The 12,974-nt window shown below is 37.5% G+C and overlaps 1 protein-coding gene across 6 annotated transcripts in view; it reads right to left on the reverse strand.

Moving 5' to 3' along the window:
• The window catches only part of RAPGEF4 (Rap guanine nucleotide exchange factor 4), a 139,902-nt gene that overhangs the window by 38,341 nt on the left and 88,587 nt on the right, over nucleotides 1-12,974 (reverse strand). For all 6 annotated transcript variants that reach the window (XM_056496602.1, XM_056496606.1, XM_056496604.1 and 3 more), the window contains 7 exons: nucleotides 12,347-12,468; nucleotides 10,710-10,893; nucleotides 5,799-5,883; nucleotides 4,099-4,159; nucleotides 3,295-3,371; nucleotides 2,033-2,179; nucleotides 633-748 (listed from right to left, as the gene is read on the reverse strand). In XM_056496602.1, the coding sequence (XP_056352577.1) occupies nucleotides 633-748; nucleotides 2,033-2,179; nucleotides 3,295-3,371; nucleotides 4,099-4,159; nucleotides 5,799-5,883; nucleotides 10,710-10,893; nucleotides 12,347-12,468 (792 nt within the window). The remainder of the gene's footprint in view (nucleotides 1-632; nucleotides 749-2,032; nucleotides 2,180-3,294; nucleotides 3,372-4,098; nucleotides 4,160-5,798; nucleotides 5,884-10,709; nucleotides 10,894-12,346; nucleotides 12,469-12,974) is intronic.

Raw genomic sequence — 12,974 nt, forward strand, 5'->3', positions numbered from 1 at the left:
AAATTGTGTATCCATTTGCAAATAACACATTTACAAAGCCTTTAGGGGTTTTGCCAACGTTAGGAATGATAATAGCCTCACTCTACTCTTATCACAGTAGTATCCAAACAGAATGGCACTTTTTCCCTTTCAGTAAGAAAGGAAAATATAGTTAATATTGTTATTACAGTGCTAAACTATTCTGTAAGATAAGCTCTGCAACTTTCATTGCATGAGATCTGTTTTGTATATAAATTGTACATAGCAAACTCTTATTAGCATCTAGAGCTCAAGATACAAAATAAAAATATACATACTTAACAATAAGACAATGTATTTTCCTCACGTCTTTTACACAGTAACTCAGATTAATAAGGTTTCATCAATCTCTGTGCTTAGTCTATTTGGAAGCTACTACTTGAGATAAGTATTTACTCTGAGATCTTCAGGGAATTATTGTGTAAAGACATAGAGCTGGTGTGCTGCTAGAAATGGATATATTACTGAGTATGAGGCATGTGCTGATGACTAAAAAAAGAAAATTTCATATGCACTGCAGTCTTCCTCTGAAAGGGAATATGCTATTGTTTGGATAATAGTACCATTCAAAGAGGTTAATAATTGTCTGACATTTGCACTGAATGAAAACATACTTGTGCTGTGGCTGAGAATTTCCTTGATTAGAAATTCTGTTTCCTGCTGGGATCTTCTCCAACACCAAGACATCTTGGTCGTGTTCTTTGAGTCTTACTGTATTTGCTTCCACATCCTGCAAGACAAGTTACTTTTAATAAATGTGACTGTACCTGATTTGGGTGATTAGTTACTCTAACAAACTGCATGACTTTCAAACACAAAAGACTGGTGTTGGTTCTTTCCCCCTGTATTTATCTGTCTTTATTCTGTTTTCCACAGACAGAATCATGAAGAAAGAACTGGCACTGAGGCATGAAACAAAGAATTGTGGGAGAGACTAGAAAAAGAACTATGTTAAAAATCTCAATTTTATGGAGATGTCAATTTAAAAAAAAAAATTTCTGGAAAACAATCTCTCCAGAACTTGCCATATGTAATGTAATCTCAATCCTCACTTTTATACAAACACTATTTTCTACTATCTGACTTTTCTCTAAAATAAAATAATTTTTAAAAAAAGAAAATGGCATTTAAGAATAGGAGGTCTTGGCTCAATAAACTGTTCATTTTCTACTACCAGCTCACTCATAGTAGAAAAATAAAAAGTTAAGTATAATGTGCATTCAAAAAACACAGATAAAAATTAGTAAGACCATGGACTTGGATCTTCTCTGAAGTATAGACCAAAGCTTAATCAATTTTAAGTCTCCACAGCCAATCCAAGCTTACTGCCAAAGGGATTCTCATTCCCTTTTGTACAGTATCCACAAGTAATTCTTCTGGTGGAGTATCCCTTCTGGACTGGTTTTATTTCTGCAATACTGGGTATATATACGATAAAATACAACATGATACTAGTTTTGACTTCCTCTACTATGAGTGACCACGAAATAGTCTGAAATTAAAGAATTACAGTTGGACTTTGGAATACATTCACTCCAAAATGAATAGCTGTAAAATTAGCCTGGGAATATCTTTCTAGAGTTCTCTGATAAAGACATCTGTAAGTTACTCCATTTGCCACTTGATTCTGCCTTGAAACTCTTGAATTTCATGTACCTGACACCGATCTATGTGGGAGAAGGGATGATCTTGTTTTTTCAATATTTGGACAGAATATCACCAAGAAATCCTGTGCAGCATAAGGAAAAACTGAGCAGGGCAAATGCTAGATTGCAGAACATGTGAGACAAAAGGATTCCATTTGGTTGCATTTTCATGTTTGAGCTGGGAACTGTGAGAGGAAAGGTGATGAACATATTCTTTACCTGACCTTTTAGTTGTTACATCTCTGTTACACCATTAGGCATACTACAAACAAGGTTTTTAATATTAATATATGCATAGAAATGACAGCCTCTAGAAAAACTTGCAAGTTGTGATATCACAGTGTGAGGGCAGCCCTTCCCACTCTTACCCTAAGGATCCTGTTGAAGTCCTCCTTATCTACTCTCAAGAAGTGGCAATTGTCTTCCCTCAGAACAATGGATGCTGCTCTGGGAGCATCATTCACGAGCGCCAATTTGCCAAAATCATCTCCTTCGTGCAGAGTACATACCACACCCTGCACACAGCAAAACATTTACATGCAGAAACCCATCATTACTCTGGATTCTATTGAGAGTCCTCGTACAAACACTGGACTTCACAATCAAATACCAAAACAAATCTATTTGGCAGGAAATCAACAGCCAAAATAATAACTAGGAAACAATAGTTGATAGCTGATTATTACTATTACTAAAGAGAGGCAAGAACAGAAAAGAATCAGCTTGTTCTCTGAAATTGCATTCAGCTTGAAGGACTCTTCTCAGCCTGCTGAAGACAGAAAGTTGTCAACTATTTTGTTTTTTATTTATAGAGGCCCTAAAAAATAAAATCAAGTTTGCAGAAGTAACATAGAACAAACAACACATCTCCAGCTGCTGTACATCAGCAGTGCTCTGTTTCCTCCAGTTTACAGTAACAGAGGATCTGGCCCACCCAGTGATGTGAAAAACATGGCTAAGCATGTGTTACTTAGAAACAGATTTAGCACTATGGCCCCTCTGCTAGATTTCAGTGAAATGCTTTGTTTTCAAATGGAGGATTCTCAGTCATTGAACAAGAAACCAATAAAGAAGTAGGGTTCTTAAAGACTCAAGGGATTCCTGTGTACCAAAATCTACTTTTTTGCCTTGAAAAATCTCTCTCATAAAGAGGAAATGTAATAAAGATGCTTTTTGATCTATGGCTTAGCTAAAATGAACAGCTGGCATAAATTTGGAAGAAGTTCATCCAACCTGAGAACCACCAATCACAAAGCAGTACTTTTGTCAGACATGCATGACTACAGTTAGTCATCCAAATGCATGACAACATGGTGGTAAAGGGATGGGGCAAAACCCCCATGAGAGAGAAGTCTGGCAATTCACCAAATTCCAGCAAATTACTTTGTCCTAAGATACTGATGTAACTGTGATGGATTATATTCAGAAACTGTGTAATATATCCCAAAATTATAGTGCAATCTACTGGAAGTATAATCAGTGAAACCACTGGATCATTTCTTAATAAAATTACAATCTCTTTGTTTTGTCAGACAAGGCAATTTTTCTGTATGTTAAACTGTATTCCTTCAAAGTTTATTCTTACAATTTCAATAATAACAATCATATAAAACAGCTTCTGAAAAAATACCTTGCCATAAATGACTACGTTTACTGATCCCTTTAGGATAATGTACCAAGAAGTACCTTCTTCTCCCTGATTAAATACTACAAGAGAGAGAAAAGATTTTATGGTTAGAATATAGTTATTCAAAATATGGCCAGATTCTTCACCCAATAAAATTCAAGATAACTCTATATCATATAACTGTCTACTTTATAAAAGGGCATACTACGATTTTAAAAGCAATTGCCTTTAGAATTTAGAAAAAAGAATTCATACCCATATTGTAGTTATTTATTACACTGATATGAAAGTTGTTTTTGTTCCAACAAAGTATTCCAAAGTATTTTATCAATATATCAGGTTATCAATTACTAATTAGTACACAGGTTTGATCCACTAGTAGCACCATGTAACCTAGTTCTCTAGTGACTGTGAATTTAATATTCATTCGCTAAAATGTCTCAGTATTAACATGTCTGATTAATTCACCATTTAAAATCCTTTATTTTGGGCAGGAAGATTTTTTTAAAATACAGGTTTATATAAAAATACATTTTAAACACAATGGTAGAACCAAAAGTTCTAGATAAAACCACACCCAAATTGTAGGTGATACATACACTCAATGAAGGATACAGAATTAATTTTAGGACAGTCCCCACATTTGGCAATAGTCTAAGGTAACATTATTACCCTAGGTTTTAAACATTAAGTGACAATCAAGTTTGAAGGATGCATCCAAGTTTTGCTCTCGTCATTTAAACATTAGGAATTTATATGTTCATCGCATAGGTAAGAAAGAGAGCTGACAGGACTCCATTTACTTACAGACTGTTCCTGCTTTGGGATGTGACTCAAAAATGAGGACACCTGCTAATTCTCGTTTCACCTTAAAATAGAGACAGAAATTATAGTTATTATACATATCTCATTCCTCCTGGTGATGGGGTCACATAATATAGCCTCACTGCACTTTCCTTGCTCTGCATCATTGATCAATCATTGGTCTGCTTCACTTGATTTTCTAATTCCTATTGATTGGCTTTACAGAGCTACATTTCCTGGCTCCAAATGGCTCAGACAAGGGCATCTTTAAGATACGGGTCTCCGCACCTTTCTTTGCACACATATACGTGAAATTATATCAACAGCTGACAAGACTTGAAGAAAGTTTCAAATGGTAATAGTTAATCTGTTACAGGAGATAGCTAACAATTGTCAATTACTCCATGGAAGTATTCCTGCAGTCTCCTGAGAAACCTGGTTCAGACTGACGTGAGTCTGTCTGCTTTTGCTGTGTCAAGCTGTGAGGCACAGCCACCTGGACTTGCTGAGCCCCCTCTCTGTCTGACAGCTTCTCAGGCAAAGCATCCAGCTCACCACTGCTTCCAGGAACTGGAGAATGTGACACTGTCCTGGGTGTCAGACAGCTCCTCACTGGGTTTATTTTGCCCTTGGTGTGATGAGCTCTGACTGACTGGGCAGCTGTCTCTAGTGAGACACTGCTTACAACCGATTTTTGTCACTGTAAACACTGTGTTACTGCCACAAAACAGCAGTAGCACTGGGAATCTCGTATGATCCTGAGCTCTTCTGTGTGCTTTAGCTTTCTCCTCCTACAACCAGAAGTCTCCAAGGACTTAGAGGCCAATTTCCAAGTAGTAGGATTCATGTATTCTGAGAATGGCAGCTGGTAAAAAACCATTCTTCAGAGGTACTAGCTAATTCAGTAGGTACTACCTACTTCAGTGTAACTTAACCATGCCAAACACAGATCAAAGTTGGTTTCAATATGTATTAACTAGTGGTATTCTCACCACCACTACGTGGTTAGTTTAAATTTAAAAAAAAAAATTAGGCCATGAAGAAAGACTTGGGAAGGAACTCTCAAATTCTGGGCACAATCCAGATGAGAATCTGATAAGATGGGTGGAAAAATTTGGGCACTGATGTACTTAAAGGTACCCACCCAACCTTGGTGCTCAGGCACCAAGTACAAACATAACACACCAGCCACCTCTCCTAAAATAGACCACAGTCTATCAATGGTGGTGAGACTTTAAACAGATGCATTCTCCTGTCCATTCCATTTATCCTTGGTTCTCTGCACTATTTCAGGGAGAAAATGTCTGATGAGCTTCCTTTCACTCAATGACCAAACTCCAACCAGCAAGCACTGCACAGTGCACCTTTCTCCAAAGAGCAATTCCTCCTCTAACTTGGTTCAAAGCAAGACTCCTCCTAGAAATCAATTCTGCAAAATTCAGTAGTACCAATACCTTCATATACACATGGCTAGTGCCCCAGATGGTGACACCTGTGACAAGTGAGGGAGACAGGGGCTGTGCAGAAATACTTGAAGAGAATTATATCTGAGTGATTCTCACAGATGGAATAAATTCTTTGCATGGAAAGTATAAATTAAAATGGTTACAGGCTCTCCAACTTTAATAAAGTCAGAAGTAAAAGCAAAAGTAAAAACTGAGCCTCTCTTTTGGTGATAAGTTATAATTATTAAAATTACTTACTGTGGTAGAAAGATGAGATAAGGCCTTAATGTGGAGAAGTTCTTCATATATAAATTCTAAGTCATCTACAGTTCTCTGGCCAGGGCTATAGAGAGAAGATTAAAGGCATAACTAAATCCAATAAATGCCCAAAATAAATATTTCACAGAAGGACATAACAAGACAAAATGCTGCTGTACTGTCTACTGAAGGGTACATCCTCACTACACTGATGATGTTTCTGGCTGGAGGACTGAAATACAACAAAGGATGGAAGCTCTGTGAATGCTACCTAAATGACACTGAGCAGCAGCCATGGCAACCACCTTAGAGAGATCCTGATTAGGCAGCTTTTCTGATTAAATCAAGTGTTCTATATATGTATAAAATGGTCGCATAAATCAGAAATGGTACATAAAGATTTGTTCCTTTCAAAAGGACTCCTGAGTGTGGGGCATGCACTATTTTTCACATGCAGCACTAATTAGTTGTAGCAAACACTGTAGTAGTGGTTTGTAAAGGAGTGTGTGAACTTCTGCTGAACAAATTGGAGATGCTGCAGTGCATCTTGGAGGACAGCTAACTAACAACTACTCTACAGTTAATGCTGAGTGCTGCTGTTTAGCCACAAAGGTAAATAAGAACTACTCAGCAGTTTCAGCTTCTCTCACTGAAAAATACAAGAAGCTACCATTACTAAAAAGCATGCCTTGATGAAGGAATAATTCTCTAGCACAAGGAGTAGTAAGGAAGCTGACATTCTGGCTGAAATAATTGCATTTCTGTAACCTACACAAAATTTTCTGATTGCTAAAGAAGGACACAAATACTGTGGGGACTGCAGTGTGTCAGAGATGCTTTGGATGATCTAATAAATAGCACACAGGAGAAGTTGTGGGAGCTTGTGGGTAACTCCCAATCTTTTTCCCAGTCACAAGATTCTCTTCAGTTTTCTCTTTTAGTTTTCATTTGTACCTAATACAACATTATTTTCTAAAAGAACAAATTCTCATATCATATAATTTCAGACAGCACATTGGAGTGACACACAAACACACACAGGAAAAAAATTCCTTTAAAGCATTATTTCAAGCTACTTTTATAGGACTAAGTCCTTCCAAACAATATGGTTTAGATTTGTGAAAAGCAGATTACAGGTAATTAGTTCAATGGGCCAAGAACAAAATAAAAAAGGAACAAAGACTTAAGGGAGAGGATAAATTTAAGATGTCAGGAAATGGGATAGAGGAAATCCAGCCTGGTGGCTGGAGTTCCAAATGAGGTTTACATGCTCCACCATTAAACAAGCACAGTTCTAAACCCTGCTGTCTGCAGTGTGTGGTGTCAAAAGAATTAACAGCACAGCTGACTCTTTGGACAGCCCTAAAAAGGAAAACTACAATTAATCTTTCTGATAGAAGTTTTTCCTCCTAAAATGTCAGTATTACAGGAGATTATCATCCAGAGGATCAGGAAAGTCATAAGAGGAAATACTGTGCTCTACAGGTTCTCTGCCTAGTCACCTCCTGATTCAAGTGTCTGTCTACACCATGTGTGAGGCACAGGGAGAACCCACCTGTCTCACTCTGGAGTTACCTTGCATCTTTTAACAAAAGTAGCTGGATGGAGACTTCTTTTGGATGAAAGAAGTACTGAAGAAGTTCCAGAAAACATAAGGACAGCTGACATCTCTGCTAAGCAGACTTTATTTTTCTTCTGTTCTTCACTTACCAATGACATGCATTTATTATTACCCAGATTAAAGACAAATTTAGATTAAAAAACATTTTGGACTAAGTTACTCTTTTCTCATACAGAATCAAATAAACTGTTAGGGGAAAACCAGAAATTGGTTTGGTACTGCTATGCCCTCTAGTGACTCAAAATATTCTACTGTTTCTGAATCTGGCTTGAAATTACTAGGCTGGCATCCCTAGTGATTTATGCAGGGCAGCTTAATTAGTACAGCATAAAACTAAGTCAGTACTAGCTAGCAAACAAAAGGTAAGGATATTAACAAATAATAGGGAAGTAGCAACTTTAATTTTATTATATGCTTGCAAAACGATCATGTCTTGGAAATTATAGTGTAACAAATTAAGAAATTTCTATATTAAATGAAAACATAAAAGGATGATGTTTTACTATATAAGATCTCTATCAAGACAAAAGGACACACTCTTCTTTCAGCATGTCCATTTGCTTCCTATGTTAGCACATTGGAAGGACTGACAATCTGCAGTGGATATCTGTACCTAGTCTTTACTCCTGCTCCTGCAGATGTCACGTGGAGAGATATTAGGCATCACTGTGTCTTTAAAACCTGTGTGGTGACCCACTGATGTTGATTTGTAGGATCCTGCTGTGTAAAGACCTAGTTTCTGCAGGGGACACATTCAAACAGCAATAGCTGGTTATAGAGCGGATAATAAATGGAATAGGAAGGGAATGAGGGTACACATTAATGGACAGAACTCAGGAGATATTAAGTGATCAATAAAAACTGTTCAGTGCTTGGAGAATTTACCAAGGTCAGAGACACTGAGCTTCTCTGTGACTAGGATGTTGACAATAACATAGTACTGTGCCATTGATAAGCCATGTATGTCCAAGCAGTATCATTGATTATTTTTATTATACAGCTAACCAGAAAATTTTCAGATAATAACAACAAGGGAAAAGATCACAGACCCCATATCATTGTGATTAAGTGTCAAATGCTCTTTACTAAAAAAAAATGTGCTAAGTGAAGACACTAAGAACATATAACACAGATTTATTATTTCAGTCACACTGCCAACTTACTTTAGGCTAGGGCATTAAAAAATAATGTAATCCATAACATCATCTGAGCTAAATATTGTTGTCTGACGAATATAACTCTTCTTTTAAAGACTCCTGTTATTATTGTATTATTGTGTAGCTTTGTATTATAGCATCCTATTAAATTAGGGTTTACCATCAGGACATATTTTCATACTGAAGGGGGAAACACACAAGGAGGAGCTGTATTAATTCTACAGTAATTTTACAGGGACTTGAGCAAGGTCTGCACCTGTGCTCCAGCCATTATAAGGAGCAGAGAGCTATGTTTGCTACTTCACAAAAAGCTATTTTCACATTCAGTATATGTGTTTCCAAAGGGAAAAAAAACCACAATAGCAACAAGAGCCTGCCAAAAATTTCCCTGAGCTCTATTCTGTTTTTTAAACTATAGAACATTCTTTCACAGTTTGACAGTTAAAATGCTGCAGTTAATGTAATAAACAGAGAATTTTTTAAGTTGGCTGTCAAAACAAGTGACACTTTTTGTTAGAGATTTTCAGATTTCGAACAATAGAAAGTACCTTTCAAAGCAACAGCTTCATTATACAATCAAATTCTCAAAGTAATCTTCTCATCAAAGAATATTGTCTTATTTCTTTCAGGGTAATTATCTGAGTTCTGAACCTCTCTGGAAACGGTTACTGTTATAAAATGCAGCTGTGTTGGTTTGAAAATCGTGGGTCCTGCTCAGGTCAGCTAGAGTTAGCATCTCTGAAGCTTTGACAATTCCTTTGAACTTTTGGCATCTGTAAGAGTGTCTAGTCAAAACTAGCAGGACTCTGAGGATTCATGGAGATTTTAACAGCAATGCTGCAGCTCAGTCCAGGGAGGATTTTCAACTAACAAAATCATTATGTATGTAAACTGAATACTAGAACAGTAGTTAATATAGTCCCTGTCAGTACAAGCTTACTTCAGTGACCAAAGGGCTGGAAAAATAAGCACTTGCAGGGATATGGAAAGAGGTCAGATGAGTATCAGTCTTAAGAAAACCTCTTTCTCCTCACTGTATTCCATGAAAAATCTCCTATTAATTTTCTTTCAAGTGATGCTGTGCAAGTGACAATACAGAGAGAAGAGCAGTACTTTCCACAGTATCCCTCCAGCCTTTCAGCTCTCTGTAAGCAGTCTAGATGATAATCAGTATTTATCCTGCTAGTGTAAACTTACATTTGCTCTTCTGGAAGTCATGACAGCAAGCAAATGTAGTAGGCAGCCAAAACCCACAATAACCTAAAGGGAAATTCTCCAAGAGATGACCTGCTCAGCTGGCCTGAGGCAAAGGAGAGAGTGCAGAGGAGAAGTGTCCCAGCACACACAGCACTGCTCAGCCTCCACATGACTGGTGTCTTCTCAGAGGTACAAAAAATAACTTTTGCTCCTCTGTGGAAAAGGCACAGGGCATGTGTGTGAGGAAACAAGACCTCAATTCCATGACTCCTTAAGGGTGTATGGAAACACCATGCTCTCAGTCTGGCTCATCCATGTATTTTGTGTGACTATATCTCTAATAAGGAGAAGAAATAGAATGTATATTTTAAAACTATTGCTGCATGGAAGTGTTTCCTGTTTTTACAAGCACAAGTGTTTGATGGCATTTAGCAAGTTTTTGGAAAAGTGCTGTCAAAATGAGCTTATGGTCTACACAAGAATGGAGTCTGGAAAGGATACAGATGGAAACAGAACAGGAACAAGCACTTGGGTCAGGTGATTCAAAAATATTTTACTATGAAAAATGTTCTCCACTGTGAGTAGGGCTCACTCCTGTCCCATAGCAAAGACAAACTTTCCCAATGGCCTCGAGGTAGCAGGATCCAGCCCTGTGTACTTCCCTGTCTTGAATGGCACCTTACAAGTAAATTTTCAGTGAAGGTGAGCTTAAGTTATTCCTTATTCTCAGTGTATTTAATTAGCAGCAAAATATGTGTGCCATGGCCACTAAACCCTACCTGCTTAATTCTTGCCTTCAACGGAGGATCAAACAGAGTTGATACTGCTTGCTTTGAAGTCACTATAAAGCTGGCTGAAAAAAGACTGATAATCAATGTAGATTTCTCTTGTTTCCATGTCACAAGACCCATAATACTAACTCATTACTCTGCTTACGGTTTCCTGAGAATCATCCTCATATGAGCATCTGGCCCAATCTGAGAGAGAAGCAGCATAGTGTCCTGTAGCTCCTCATCACACTCCTTTTTCTCTTCCTCAGTTGGCAAAGGGGCATCTTCACGCTCATCATCCAAAAATCGATAAAATAAGTATTTGTCTTGAAAGTGGTGCTCCTGGTCCACTGAAAACAACGTAACACATCAAATACTGTATGATCCTCAACAAAGCTAAACTTGCAGAAATCTGTGAAGTATTGTGTTTGTTACAGATTATTTAAGAAGGGAAAGAAAGCTACAGAAAAACTGTAAGAGCATGAAACTATTTCTCATGTATTTCCAAGTTACGTAGCTTGAAGGGTACATTTTTAAATTGTGTACTAGAAATACTTTCAAAAGGCTTCCATATAAATGTGTTGTGGGTATGTATACATACATGTATACACATGTATATGTTTTCTTATTAGTACTCTTTTCTTATTGCTTCAAACCATTTCATTTAATCACAAAAATTACACTGGGGAAAATGGTTACACTATGAATTTCTAAAAGGTATTCTTTAACACAGTTACTTTGCTGTACAAGTTTAGACAGGCTGAAAAAAGGTAGCAAAAGCAACTACACTTCTTGTGATGTAACAAAAATGTGTAACATCAATATATAATCCCAGGAGCAAGTTCATTGACCAGTGTTCTGGTGGAATAACTTAATGGAAGAACTGCCAAGAGAAGACCTCTAAAGTAACATTATGATATTGCAAAGGACAAACCCTTGGTCTTCCAAGCAAGTCAGAGTGATGTGTTGAGTTGGATACTGTGATGCAGCTTGCAATAGCTTGCCGTTGAGAGTTCAAGGGAATGAATATATGGCAGAAATTCAAGTTAGAGTCCTTAGGGTAAGGGAGCAGTGGAAACAATCTGCCTTCCCAGAAAGGAAATTCCTTCCTGGGATATGGGAAGCACAACAGACAATAAATGCAAGTTTACTGTAAGAGCTGCTCTTCTGCATTTAATAAAAATGTATGTGCAAAGCTTCAGATATGAATATTGCTTTAGAAACCTACCCTTTTGAGGGCTGTAATATCCTGTTACCAACTAAATCCTGCCAAATGGAAACTGAAAGTCAATGTAAAATGCAATCAGAAAGCTAACACACAATCTCAGATTTCTGCACAGGAATATCTGGTGTGCTGAATTTGGGAACCCCTCCAAAACCAATGGAAATCATTCCAAAATTAAGGATTTGAGCAAACATAAATACTCACAATGCACTTCTAAATATGGCAAATCTTAGATGGTTAGTTTTATGTATGGTAATACATCCCTTGGTTTTGGCCCAAGTGCTACCCAGTTCTAACATTATAAGCACAAGATAGCGTAGTCCTAAGTATATTTAGAGTTATCATTATAAATTGTTTATTTATGATGCAATATCCTTGTAAGTTAAAAAATTATACTGTTAACATGATTCAAATAACACTGCCTGCGCATTGCACTTGCACTTATGATTGAACTGGCTGCTCTGTGGCATTTCTTTTGGGCTCATAATCCCTTTCTTTTTCATGAAAAAGAACTACAGAGGTGTTGATGTCACACACTGCCCTTATTTTAGTCAAAATACTGATTTTCTTTATCTTACCATGGTTAAGAACACCTTCTTCCAGCAGTACTTGCCACATGCCGACAGCCTGGCTTCGTAAATGGACACAAGGACTTTGTTGCATCATCCAGTCAACTAGTTCTGTCCCCACACAGCATTGCCTGAAGGACAGATAAACAGCCAGGAATGAAAAGGAAGCTAGCCAAGACAGAGACTGCACACAGTGACTGCCAACAACACTGATATCTTAAACTCTGTACAGACTTAGTCAAATCTCCCAGCAGAAAACCACGTCACCATCTACATGCTTGAAATACCAGCGAAGGTGTCCAGTTTTGAGAGGATCACCTTAGCAAAACAAGTTTTTTGGGAAATGCAGAGTTGAGAGGATCAAATTGAGCCTGGTACAAAACCTACAGCACCAGTGCAACAACCTTCTACCCAGTTTTCAAAAGAAACCTCTGTATACCATGGGATATCAAATGCCTCATGCTTTTCAGAGTCTTGCATGAAAACAATACTGTAAAAATTATGTCAATTCAGCCTCCACAGGAAGAGTGAGTGCTATGAGGGTGTTCCTGCATTTGCAACCAAACTTCTAACCCACTGTATTTGGAGACAGTGTTTTGGTACAATGCTCCTGGGGCACTCTCATGCAGGTCTTGGT

The sequence above is a fragment of the Oenanthe melanoleuca genome, chromosome 7, assembly GCF_029582105.1.
Source record: "Oenanthe melanoleuca isolate GR-GAL-2019-014 chromosome 7, OMel1.0, whole genome shotgun sequence".
Classification (NCBI taxonomy): Eukaryota; Metazoa; Chordata; class Aves; order Passeriformes; family Muscicapidae; genus Oenanthe; species Oenanthe melanoleuca.